The sequence below is a fragment of the Oryx dammah genome, unplaced genomic scaffold (genome assembly GCF_014754425.2).
Source record: "Oryx dammah isolate SB20612 unplaced genomic scaffold, SCBI_Odam_1.1 HiC_scaffold_3, whole genome shotgun sequence".
Lineage (NCBI taxonomy): Eukaryota > Metazoa > Chordata > Mammalia > Artiodactyla > Bovidae > Oryx > Oryx dammah.
In genome coordinates, this window is record NW_024070187.1 from 71,201,188 (window position 1) to 71,213,725 (window position 12,538).

Below are 12,538 nucleotides of genomic sequence, written 5' to 3' on the forward strand. Positions count from 1 at the left end.
CCCCTTTCCTTATAAAGGAAAAAGGATTCAGTTTAATATAAACTCTATTGGTTTAAAAAAAAAAGTATTTCTCCAACAGTAATTTCTATAAATCTGCTACCCTACACTTGAATTTAGAATTTAAAAAAATAAAAGTCCTGCATTTTATTGATTTGCAACAGAATGAAGGTTAAAGAGAACATTTTTATCCTGGCTTAAATTTTTTTGCTCATAATTATTCCTTGTCGAGGAGATTCTTCCTTTCTAAAATAAGTCTCACGGTATTTTGAAAACAAGATCCCAGTTCCAGGATGAGAAGGTCCTACTGGCATGTTTGGGTTTCCCTAGTGGTTCTGTGGTAAAGAATCTGCCTGCCAATGCAGGAGACATGGATTCGATCTCTTGGTTAGGAAGATGCCCTGGAGAAGGAAATGGCAATCCCCTCCAGGATTCTTGTCTGGGAAATCCCAAGGACATAGAAGCCTGGTGGGCTACAGTCCATGGGTTCACAGAAGTCAGACATGACTTAGCAACTAAACCAGGACATTAATGTCAGTACAACTGCTGAGCACAATGTACAAAAGAAACTGCATTTAAAAGCATGTGTTCTTGCCGACATCAGAAGGAAAACTTTCATGTAAAAATTTTTTTAATTGATATGGAAAAGTTGTTACGTTGAATGATACAAAATTTACCTTGCACCGATAGATAAAAAGCTACAAGATTCTGAAGACACCACCCATCCTTCCGTTTCTGATGTTTTTTTTTCTGTAAATCACAAGACAATCAATTCAGTTATTGAATTCAAGAAATTTAAAAGGGGCTACCTATTTCAGGAGAACAGTTAAACACCAATTTTATAAACAAAAGAACTCATACACTATCCATGACTATGACTTAAGAACTCTTCATTTGACTAGTACCAAAGATAAGATCACAAGCTTCCTTCAAACAAAATGATTTCATGGCTTGAATAAGACACCTGACAAGTCAAAAAGAAAATCACTGAAATCATACTGCACAAATGAAATAGGTGGACAAAGGATATGAATAGGCCGTTCAGGCAGAACCAAACAGGAATGCCCATTAAATATATTAAAAGTGGCTCATCCTCAGAAATACTCAAGGAAATGTACTTTAAAAACTAAGTGCCAAGACTTCCCTGGCAGTCCAGCGGTTTAAAAGTCGGTGCTTCCAATACAAGGAGTACGAGTTCGATTAGTGATCAGGGAACTAAGATCCCACGTCCTACCTGGAGTGGCTAAAAAGAGGAAAAAACTAAGGGCCACTTTTTTCTTTTTTACCTAGCTTTTTTATTCAGTAAGTTCCCAATACCTAAAGATTTCAGGGTGTGCCAATAGTAAGACAATGACTTGGAAAAGCATTATGAAATTATTGTATTTCTTTTGAAGTTTATTACCTTTATCATTTATATCAGAAATGGGAATAAGACGACCAATGCATAGAGGACGATTTCCATAGGGATCTCGGACTGCATAAATCACATCTTTGTGCATTATAAGCAGAGAGTATGCTGTGGGTGCTTCCTTCATTAAATTTTTAATCCTGGAATCAATGAAATAATTCAATGAACAATTTTCATTATAAACACATGCAAGACAAAGGTCTCATTATCACAGCTGCAAGCTCAGTCTACTTTAACAATTACCTTGCTACCCAGTCTGGGGTGTCATCTTGTTCCTGAGGAGGGGTATAAGCCAGTAGCTGGGTGATCATTTCACTATCAGAACTTGTTGACAGACCAATACCATGACGCAGAAGCTATTTAGAAAGGAGAAAAGTCATAACCATTACAGGGGAAGCTTCAACTCACCCTTCACCCAATAGCCTGCCATCATAGAAAGAGATCAGATATTGTGTGGATGCTGTTATGAAATCCTGCATTCTACCAATGGTGAAAGAAAGTGAAAGTGAAAGTGAAGTCGCTCGGTCATGTCCGACTCTTTGCAACCCCATGGACTGTAGCCTACCAGGCTCCTCCCTCCATGGGATTCTCCAGGCAAGAGTACTCCAGTGGGTTGCCATTTCCTTCTCCAGGGGATCTTCCTGACCCAGGGATCGAACCCGGGTCTCCTGCATTCCAGGCAGACGCTTTAACCTCTGAGCCACCAGGGAAGCCCACCAATGGAAGGTATTTATATCTAATAATATACTAATAATAGACTGTATATCTACTGCTGGAGGCAATGGGAAGTCTCTGAAACTTTTCAAACAGGAAAAAAAAAAGTGCTTTAGGAGGTATACAGGAAAGCCTTTGAAAACTAAGTCTGAAGGAATGTAGACCTGCAGTAGGTAGGTGGGGAGGGAGATGGAAACAGCATGAGGGTGGGATTGTGGTTCTAACTTTTTCAGTCCACTCCTGACAAACAGGACACATTCCCATAAGAGTGGCACGCCGCAGCAGGCACTTTTAACCCAGGTTTGCTGGTGGTGATGATGGTGGCTACCTACCCTCACTGATCAGCCCTGATGCAGTGAAATGTGCTGAGATGAAGCTGAGTACCTGCGTAAGGGGTTAGGTTTAGAAATAATGAACAAGGTGTTGTTTGTAATTGAACTTTTGCTGGTGATCTCTAAATAGTGAGTTTTAAAATAATTTTTACTTCATATTTATATTTTTGATTGAACAAAATATTTGTTTTCATTTGGTAGCAAAAAACTGTATTATTACAATGACAATGCCAGAGCCTAAGAAGAGGGTAGGACAAAGTTCTGGGAATAATTAAATCAATTTTCCAAATCACTATTCCAAAACAATGCATCAGAATCACCTCAGGAGCATATTACTCTGCAGATTAAGCCACCTCATTCCCACCTCAGGCTCTGGGGAGAATATCTTAGAATTGGTAATGAGAAACAAGTACTCCGGGTAATTCTGTTACAGTTGTTCTTTGCAATTAGGTAACAGGTGGCAACAACAAGACAATACACTTTACCAAGATCCTCCGTACTTCTTGTCAATAATTTATCACAATCATGAAAAAAGCATTAAAAAAAACAAAACCTTACCTTTTTCCTTAAGCGCGCAGCATTAACTAATTCGCCATTATGTGCCACAGCTATTTTTCCATGAAGTGTTTCAACAACAAAGGGCTGGCAATTTTCTAATTCACAGTTTCCTGTAGTGGCATACCTTGTGTGTCCAATTCCAAGATTTGAAGTATATAATTTCTTCAAATTGTCTTCAGTAAATACGTGATTTACAAGACCCATTCCCTTGCAAAGTCAAAATAAAAGCTTATCTTAGGGAAAAAAACACTAGTAGCACTTTTAGACGCTTCTGCTCAGACAATTCCAAATTAGAAAATGAAGTTCACTTAATTTCCCTATGCTTCAGAATTCTAATCTTAAAAAAAAAAAAGACTAACCTAATTGTAAGAACTGTGAAGCATTAAAATATATATCTGAGGTGGAATTCATATAACAAAATTAATCATGCTTGTTTTATAAGATTGTTGTTTAGTCACTAAGTTGTGTCTGACTCTTTTGCCACCTCATGGACTACAGCCCTTCAGGCTCCTCTGTCCATGGAATTCTCCAGGCAAGAATACTGGAATGGGTAGCCAACCCCTTCTCCAGTGGATCTTCCTAACCTAGGAATTGAACCTGAGTCTCCTGCACTGCAGGCAGATTCTTTACCTACTGAGTCACCTGTTTCATAGGATACTTCTTGATAAAACACTGAAGAACAGATGTACTAAGAGGTAACATTTGTCAACTATGATCAACTAAATTATAATTTAAAATTCAAAGTATGTTCAAGTATTCAAATAAATGATAACTTATCTGAGTCAATCTAGCAAATTATCACTGGGAGAGAAATGCACTGTAGAAGAACAAATAAAAACGTTGACCCTTGAACAATACAGGCTGGGACTGCACAGGTCCACTTATTCATGCTTTTTTTTTCCAATAAATATATCAGAAAAAAATTTTTGGAGATTAAAAATGATATAAAAATACAGTAAGCCATGTAGCCTAGAGTAAAAACTTTAAGAAACTGAGTATGTCATGGATGCATAAAATATTTGTAGATACTAATCTATTTTATCATTTATTACCATAAAAATATACAGAAACCTTTTATGTTAACATTTATCAAAACTTATGCACACAAAAAACGCAAACCATAACTGGTGCTATTTGCTTTTTCAAGAAATGTAAACAAGGGTGCAGTATTAAGTAACTGCATAAAATGAACTGTAGTCCATACTGCACTACTGAAATTATTTTGGAGCCACCTCCTGTTAATATTGTGGGGAGTTCAAGTGTTGCAAGTATCCACTTGAATGCAAGTATGCCATCTGATGTTAATCACCTCTGGGTGAGCCACTCATCTCTACATCAAGTTGCTTATTGCAGTGAAAAGTCTCCTCTCCCAGTTATTGAGTATTTTTCTTCGTGTTTAGTGCAATGCTGTAAACCTTGAGTAACACCATGGGACTCATACAAAGTGACACCAGTGACACTGAAAGTGCTCTCAGGAAGTAAAGCCGTGACTTTACAAGAAAAAGTTGAATTGCTTGAGGTCTACTGTAGATTGTGGCCTATAGCTGTGGCGGCCCTGCCATTTCAAGGTAAATGAATCCAGCATAAAGACCATTGTAAAAAAAAAAAAGAAAGGGAAAACACATGAACCCATTGTTGCAGCTATACTAGCTGGCACAAACACTATGAACTTTTTGTGAAACACTCTTTTATCTCATATTGAAAATGCAGCTCTTAGGTGGGTTCAGGATTGCTATAAGAAAGGCATACCTATTTAATAAGATTTGAGAAAAAGTGTAGTTATTTAAATGATGACAATGCAAAAGGAAGGTGAAGGATCTAAAGCTGGAGAATTAAATGTCAGTGAAGGATGGCTGGAGATTTTTAGGGAGAGGTTTGGCTTAAAAAAATATCAAGATTTAAGGCCAGAAAGGATGGACTAACTCTCTGGTTTTATGCAAATGCAGTAGTGTTTATAATTAGGACTACCCTTATCTACAGGTTTCGAACCCCTGAACCTTGAAGGGAAAGGATAAACAGCAGCTGCTAGTCTTCTAACTCATGACTGAACCATAAAGCCTGCACAACATGAACTCTTTTTCTGGATTGGTACCATTCATTGATGCTTTATTCCTGAAACCAGGAAGTACCCTGCCAGTAAAGCACTGCTTTTTAACGTTCTTTTGATATTGGGCAATGCCCTTGGCTACTCAGAACCCCATAAGTTCGACAGTGTTGAAGCCAAGTGGTTGAAGCCATCTGCTTGCTCCCAAACATGACATCTCTAATTCAGCCTCAATGTCAGAGGATCATAAGGACTTTCCAAGGCTCATTACACATGGTACTCTACGGAACAGACTGTCAGTGCCATGGAAGACAACCCCAACAGAAAGAACAGCCTGAAAGTCTGAAAGAATTACACCACTGAAGATGCCATTGTTGTTGAAAAAGCTGTAAAAGCCATCAAGCCTGAGACAATAAATCCATGCCAGAGAAAACTGTGTCCAGAGGGTGTGCATGACGTCACAGGATTTACGATAGAACTAATCAAGGAAATCACAAAAGAGATTGTGGATATGGCAAAAAATTAAAAATATCTGATGGAGATGAGCGCTTTCAAACTAGTGCCAGGTGATGAGGAAGAAAACATGAAGAAAGCAGTGCCAGAAAACAAACTGACATCAGACAGTCCAGCAGAAGGGTTCTGATTGGTTAAGACTGCTTTTGACTTATTTTATGATATAGGCCTTTCTATGGGCACTAAGCTAAAGCAAAGGGTAGAAGGATGGTATTGTAGAGAAAGTTTAGAGAAGTAAAAAAGCAAGTGAGTGAGACAGAAATTATGACGTATCCAGCAAGTTACACCCAGTGTGCCTGCCTCTCCTGCCTCCCCTCCTACCTCTACCATCTCCTTCCACACCGGAGACAGCAAAACCAACCTCTCCTCAGCCTACTCATTATGAAGATGACTACTAGGATGAAGAACTTTATGATGATCCACTTCAATTTAATGAACAGTGATTAATCATGTTGTACAGTTAATAAAGTTATCTTATTGTGGATGTGCGAGAGGCTTGGTGTGAAAATCTAATAACTATATGGTGAAAACCATATGGTCATTTTTGTGTCAGCACCATTACTGTCACCTAGGCAGTCAATGTGTAGAACATTATGTGCAAGACTGGTGTTAAAGTGGATAGCCCATCCTTACATGGGCATAAAGTAATGATATTTTATAACAATTCACTTATTAGTGTATAGGCTAGGCAACCAAAAAGCAATCATATTGCTATTTCTTTGTTATCAATGCATGAACTGTTATACCCTACACAGGAATTTTTTCACATTATCTTTTCATTTTCGAGGTCTATGTTAGCAATAGGTACACCATCTACAGTGTTCTGTACCAACTTAAGACTACACTAACATAGATACTGACAACTTACATTATAAAAAGTCAACATAAGCTTATTGTATCAACAAAGACAGTACTGTATTATAATTTCTATTCCTTATGATTTTAATAATATTTTCTTTTTTCTAGCTTACTTTATTGTAGAACACTATATATAATACATATGACATACAAAATATGTTCCTGTACTGTTAAAGGATCAACTATGCTTCTACATACAAATTATTTTTATTCAAAGTCCCCCCCAACCATATACTAGCTGTCTTCTGACTATTGTTACTTTTATCATCAATGCTTGTCAATGTTTAAATATACCTTGTGTGTTTTGAATGTGGGTATCGAATTTCCATCACTGGTCACAATACCAGCACTCTCCTGACCCCTGTGAATATAAAAAGGTGTCAAACTGTTAAATTTAACCCACTGATACATTTCTTAATGAATCTTATGGAACATACTTTTCTCAATAACATCCACGAACTCAGTCTGACAACACATTAAATGCTACTTCTATTCATGATGATAACAATGATTAGAAGAGCAGATCAGACTGAGTTATGACTAATAAGCCAGGCACTGTCTTAAGCATGCATATGAATGATCCAATTTATTAGGCTTTCAAAACAATCCAACGTAAGTAGTAACTATGATTACTGTTCACATTTTACAGATAAGGACAACACTAAAGAAACAAAATTAACTCATCCAGTATCACACAGAGAATGGTAGCATGGCCAAGATTAGGACACAGACAACCTGACTTCAGACCTTGTGCTTGTAACCTCTGTAATAGGTGACCTCTAAATAAGGTTGAGTATGTAGATATAAATTAAAAGCCCCAAATAAAATAGCAGGTAAAATGTTTGTGGGTACTGGAATCATAAAATTTTTTGTTTGTTTGTTTTGCTTTTTTGCACTTCCCAAATTTCTTCTGACATATAACTATCTCTTTTTTCATCAGAAAACAAATGCTGCTTCAAAAAGCCCTAAGCTGATCAGGCACTCTGTTATCTCATTTCCTGACTTCGTACTATTAGGTGAGGATACAGAGAAAGCCAGAAGCTAGGTTTCTAGCTCAGTAGGGTAACACACTGGTAAGACTTTAAAGGATCTGCACCACAGTGGAGTATAAACTCAAAAGATAAACTAAAAGCTCCACTGCTTAACAATTTTTAGTAGTTCTGAACAAGTGCCATAAATACTAGATGTTTGTTAACAAATTGTTGTTCCAAAAAATATGTATCAGGGTAGAAATAAAAAATAAATCTCTACTATATATGTACATATACATTAACAATTACTAACATGATTTATTTGGTAGAAAGGATCTTTTCTAAAATTATAATAGGCATTTTAATGACAAGAGAAACTATAACATTAAATGCATTTGCAAAGTAAAAATCTAGAAAATTAAAAGTGAAGTAATTTTGCTAAATTACCAATGCATTAAATACATAATACTATACATCCTATACAACTGAATAATTTGTGACTTAAGATTAATTTATTTGGTGAAATCATGCGGTCTTCAGTTAACCAATGTCAGAAGAACTAAGTAACTCATATCAGAGGGGAAAAAATAACCTTAGTCACAAACCTTTGTGGCAGAAAGAACCTCTGCCAACCATTTCCAAAACAAACAAGCAAAAAATCAACAATCGTATAGTAAATTAGAAATAAACATAAAAAAGGTTTTCTTTCCCTTTTGTCTCAAGGGTAATTTGTTCTTTAAAGCTGAAATGAGTAACCTTAGGGATCTTTTAGGTCCAGGCTTCTTTAATCAGGAAGCCTGCTTATTTGGCAGTTTCTCAAGTTACTCCCCTAGGGCAGCTTGAACCAGTTAAACTAGATCCTTTCAGCTCTTCACAGCTTATTGACAACCAGCCGTCTGGTTTCCTAGGAAACAAAACCTTGGCTAGAAATAGTGAATCATTTCCAGGTCACTTTCAACATGGAGAGTGGAGCAGGAAAGCACTGGACTGAGGAAGAGGTTAAAGCTTTGCTAAGTGTCTGGGCAGAAAAAAATATACGAAAACAACTTTATGGAACACTGAGAAATAAAGGAATATTTATTTACATTGCTAAAAGGCTGCGAGCACTAGGAGTATACAGAGATTGGAAACAGTGCCGGGCAAAGTACAAAAATCTCAAATATGAATACAGAACAGTTAAATATGCCCACAACTCTGGAGACAGCTCTAAAACTATGAAGTTCTTCCATGATTTGGATGCCATCCTGCAGTATGAACCTGCCACACCATTAACAGAGGAAGATGCAAATGACAGGTGCCTGGCAACGCTGAGCCCAAGTACAGCCCCAGTGACCACCGAAGGTAAAAAGAAAAAGTACCATTCTTTTGTTTTTACCTAACAAACCGTAAGAGAACCAGACTTCTGAGTCCATATGATAAATATAGCCTGAAAGAGCAAGGTTGAGAAAAACAACTGACCTGTATGTATATGCTATTTTGCACAAGGTAAAAATTAATTTTAAAAAATAATTGAAATAATGCCACCATTCAAAAGATCTGTAAAATAAAAAAACAAACACATTAAAATGGTACCAACTGTTAATGCCAACTGCTCCTTACTCATGTCTGATATGGTTTTTGGAAAATGGATTGGGTTCTGAAAGTATTTTTAATCTTAATTTTACGAGTACTGAAAAAAATATGTATGTATTGCTCAACTGTTGTTTTCCCAGCTCCAAAATAAGACAGAACTTTCTGCTCTATATTAATGTTCCCACTTTCCTAAATTTATAAAGAAAAGCACTAAAATACTAGTAACTGATAAAAATGTCATTAGTAGTTTGGAAGAACATCTCCATTTTAACAGAAAGTAAAACAAATAGATTTGATAGGTTAAATTATTTATGATTAAATGATTTAAATACTGACATACCTTGAGGATATTGTGTATTGGGTTCTAGATCTCTGCAATAAAGCAAATATCCCAACAAAGCCAAGTCATACAAACTTTTTGGACAGGGAAGCCTGGCGTACTGCAGTCCATGGGGTTACAAAGAGTCGGACATGACTGAGAGACTGAACTGAACTGAGTGCATATAAAATTTATATTACACTATACCGTAGTCTAAAAAATTGTACATACCTTAATTAAAAAATACTTCATTGCTACAAAACACTAACCATCATTTGAGCTAACAGTGAGTTGTAGTAGTTTTCATTAAAAAAAAATTATTCATTTATTTTGGCTGCATCAGGTCTTATTTGCTGCACTCATTATCTTTGATAGCTGCAGCATGTGAACTCTTAGTTTCGGCAGATGGGATCTAGTTCTCTGACCTGGGGTAGAACTCAGTCCCCCAGTCACTGGACCACCAGGAAGTCCCAGAGTTGCTATTTTTAAGGGCAGAGTTGTTCAGTTCAAAATCTGTGCTGTTGTGTGTGCTGAGTTGTTGTGTCAAAATCTGTGCTATCTACTGTCATTTCCCTGTCATATATGGTATAATCTACTACCTCTTCCCTGCTGCACAGCTTATGGGGTCTTAGTTCCCGAACTAGGGACTGAACCCAGGCCCCAGCAGTGAAAGAGCCAAGGCCTAACCACTGGGATACCAGGGAATTTCCTACAACCAAGTATATAACTTTTATCCAATTTAAAATTATCCCAGTAGGATAGACTATCAGAAGTTCAATTTCCGGTCAACATGTGGGGTATGATTACTCTGAAACATATTACTAAAGTAACTTCTTTCCAAAAGAACCATACTTTAACAATGAAACTGTCCCTTTTGTAGAACAGGGGGTGGGGGCGGGGAGACTTTGCTGATTTAATAAATAATGGAGTATGCTAATCTGGGGCTTCCCTGGTGGCTCAGTGGTAAAGAATCTGCCTGCAATGCAGGAGACCAGAGTTCGATCCCTAATCAGGAAGATCCCTTGGAGAAGAAAATGGCAACCCACTCCAGTATTCTTGCCTGGAGAATTCCATGGACAGAGGAGCCTGGTGGGCTACAGTCCATGGGGTCACAAAAAGTTGGACACAACTTAGTGACTAACACTTATTTACTTACTACGCTAATCTAATAAATACATAGCCACATTTAACAGTATATGCAATCAATAACTGTTTACTTTGCATTTGTTTAATTAAAAGTGCTGTGGAACATTTTATATATATTTATTCAACTTTATGAACTGACGCTTCATGTCAGTTAAGGTCTTAGAAAAATTTGCATGACGACCTTTCACCTTAAAATTTTGGCTGATTTTTATTTAACCCACAAAAGTAAAAAGTTTTAACACAGTCAAACAGCTTTTTTTCTAAAGCTTTAAGTGAAGTGAAGTGAAGTGAAAGTCGCTCAGTCATGTCGGACTCTTCGTGACCCCATGGACTATACAGTCCATGGAATTCTTTAGGCCAGAATACTGGAGTGGGTAGCCTTTCCCTTCTCCAGGGAATCTTCCCAACCCAGGGATCAAACCCAGGTCACCCACGCTGCAGGCGGATTCTTTACCAGCTGAGCCACAAGGGAAGCCCTTCTAAGGCTTAGAGAGCCCTTCTTTCTCCAATTCTGATTCATTTATGACATCTTCTGGTTTTTCTAAGGTGGAACCAGCAAAATTTTTATTGGTGTATGGTAAAAAGAAGGCAAGGAAGTGAATGTGTGTTTTCTACTGTTGGGATCAACCTGTTTCATGCAAAGGGTCCTCTTTCAAGGACAGAGGATCTGTCCCTTTTGTTAGGCAGCAGGTAGCCTGACTAAGCCTTGGGAAAGGACTCTAAGAGGCTTCATCTTCTAAAAACTATAATCATCCTCAATCTCAGAATACCTTTGGCCTACTGCTGCTGTATCACATTCCTTCAGTGACCAATTTCCAGTCTTTCCCTTTTCTTACTGTATACAAATGCATTAAGAATAATGATTTAAGGGTTTCAATTTAAAATCTCCACCATGTGGGTCCCCTGCATACAATTTTGGGATTATTGCTAGGAATGATCAACCTGAGGGAAAAAAATTTCCTGAAGAAGGTGGAGAGAGAGATTTCTTTTTTGCCCCTACCTGTATGTGCAGCTCTAAGACCTTTTCAATAAACAGAAGCAGGCCGTAAAGCAGATAAAAGAATAGTAAGCCCTACCTTTCCTTGCTGTTCTCATCAAGCTCAGTCGATAAATTACCTGAGGATGTCAGTATCTTTTCTTCTTCTCTCTAAAGAGAGTTCTTATGTAATTTAAGATTTTTATTTTCCATATTCCCAACTAAATCAAAAACATTCCCTAACTGCAACTTAGCCTCAAATAATTGTGAAACTCAATTTTAAAATGACAATTTTTAAAATTATGTTTATGTGCTTTGTGCTAACTCGCTTCAGTCATGTCTGACTCTGTGTGACTCCATGTACTGTAGCCCACCAGGCTCCCCTGTCAAATGGTATTCTCAAGGCAAGAATACTGGAGTGCGTTGCCATGCCCTCCTCCAGGGGATCTTCCCAACCCAGGGATTGAACCCATGTTTCCTATTGTCTCCTGTACTGGCAGGTGGGTTCTTTACCACTAATGCCACCTGGGAAGCCCTTTTAAATTTATGTAACTATGCCACTTTAATTGAATTATGGGCTTTCTTTGTAGCTTAGTCGGTAAAGAATCTGCCTGCAATGCAGGAGACCTGGGTTTGATTCCTGGGTCGGGAAAATTCCCCGGAGAAGGAAATGGCAACCCACTCCAGTATTCTTTCCTGGAGAATCCCACGGACAGAGAAGCCTGGTAGGTTCCCAGTTCATGGGGTTGCAAAAGTGGGACACAACTTAGTGACTAAACCACCATGCCACTTGAAATCATTGAGACTTCCCTTATTTTTCACTTTTCTCTTTTAATATAAGAATCCCCAATAAAATCTTTAAGATGATAAACAGTATTCCTTTTCTTATTCTTTAGTGGAATACCTTGTAATTATAATGGTAAATAGTGATTTAAATAAATGTTTATGATATTAAAATCATACCTAACATTTGATCTCATTCATGTAAAATATAATGCTAAGTCTGTTACTCAGTAAAACAGCATTAGAAAAACATGGGAGAAGGCAATGGCACCACACTCCAGTATTCTTGCCTGGATAATCCCGTGGACGGAGGAGACTGGTGGGCTGCAGTCCATGGGGTCGCTAAG

The 12,538-nt window shown here is 37.6% G+C and overlaps 2 protein-coding genes and 1 non-coding gene across 3 annotated transcripts in view; 1 reads left to right on the forward strand and 2 right to left on the reverse strand.

Moving 5' to 3' along the window:
- Positions 1-12,538, reverse strand: part of PPAT (phosphoribosyl pyrophosphate amidotransferase) — a 38,260-nt gene that overhangs the window by 7,010 nt on the left and 18,712 nt on the right. The window contains exons 2-6 of the mRNA XM_040238267.1: positions 6,719-6,785; positions 3,010-3,216; positions 1,649-1,761; positions 1,400-1,545; positions 675-747 (exon numbers count right to left, since the gene is read on the reverse strand). Coding sequence (XP_040094201.1) covers positions 675-747; positions 1,400-1,545; positions 1,649-1,761; positions 3,010-3,216; positions 6,719-6,785 — 606 coding nt within the window. The remainder of the gene's footprint in view (positions 1-674; positions 748-1,399; positions 1,546-1,648; positions 1,762-3,009; positions 3,217-6,718; positions 6,786-12,538) is intronic.
- Positions 2,043-2,115, reverse strand: TRNAS-GGA. The gene has a single exon. It is a non-coding gene; the product is annotated as a tRNA-Ser (tRNA).
- LOC120862146 (multifunctional protein ADE2) overlaps positions 8,342-12,538 on the forward strand; it is a 40,091-nt gene continuing 35,894 nt past the window's right edge. Inside the window, exon 1 of the mRNA XM_040238263.1 lies at positions 8,342-8,736. Within this exon, the coding sequence (XP_040094197.1) occupies positions 8,355-8,736 (382 nt within the window). The 5' untranslated portion in view covers positions 8,342-8,354. The remainder of the gene's footprint in view (positions 8,737-12,538) is intronic.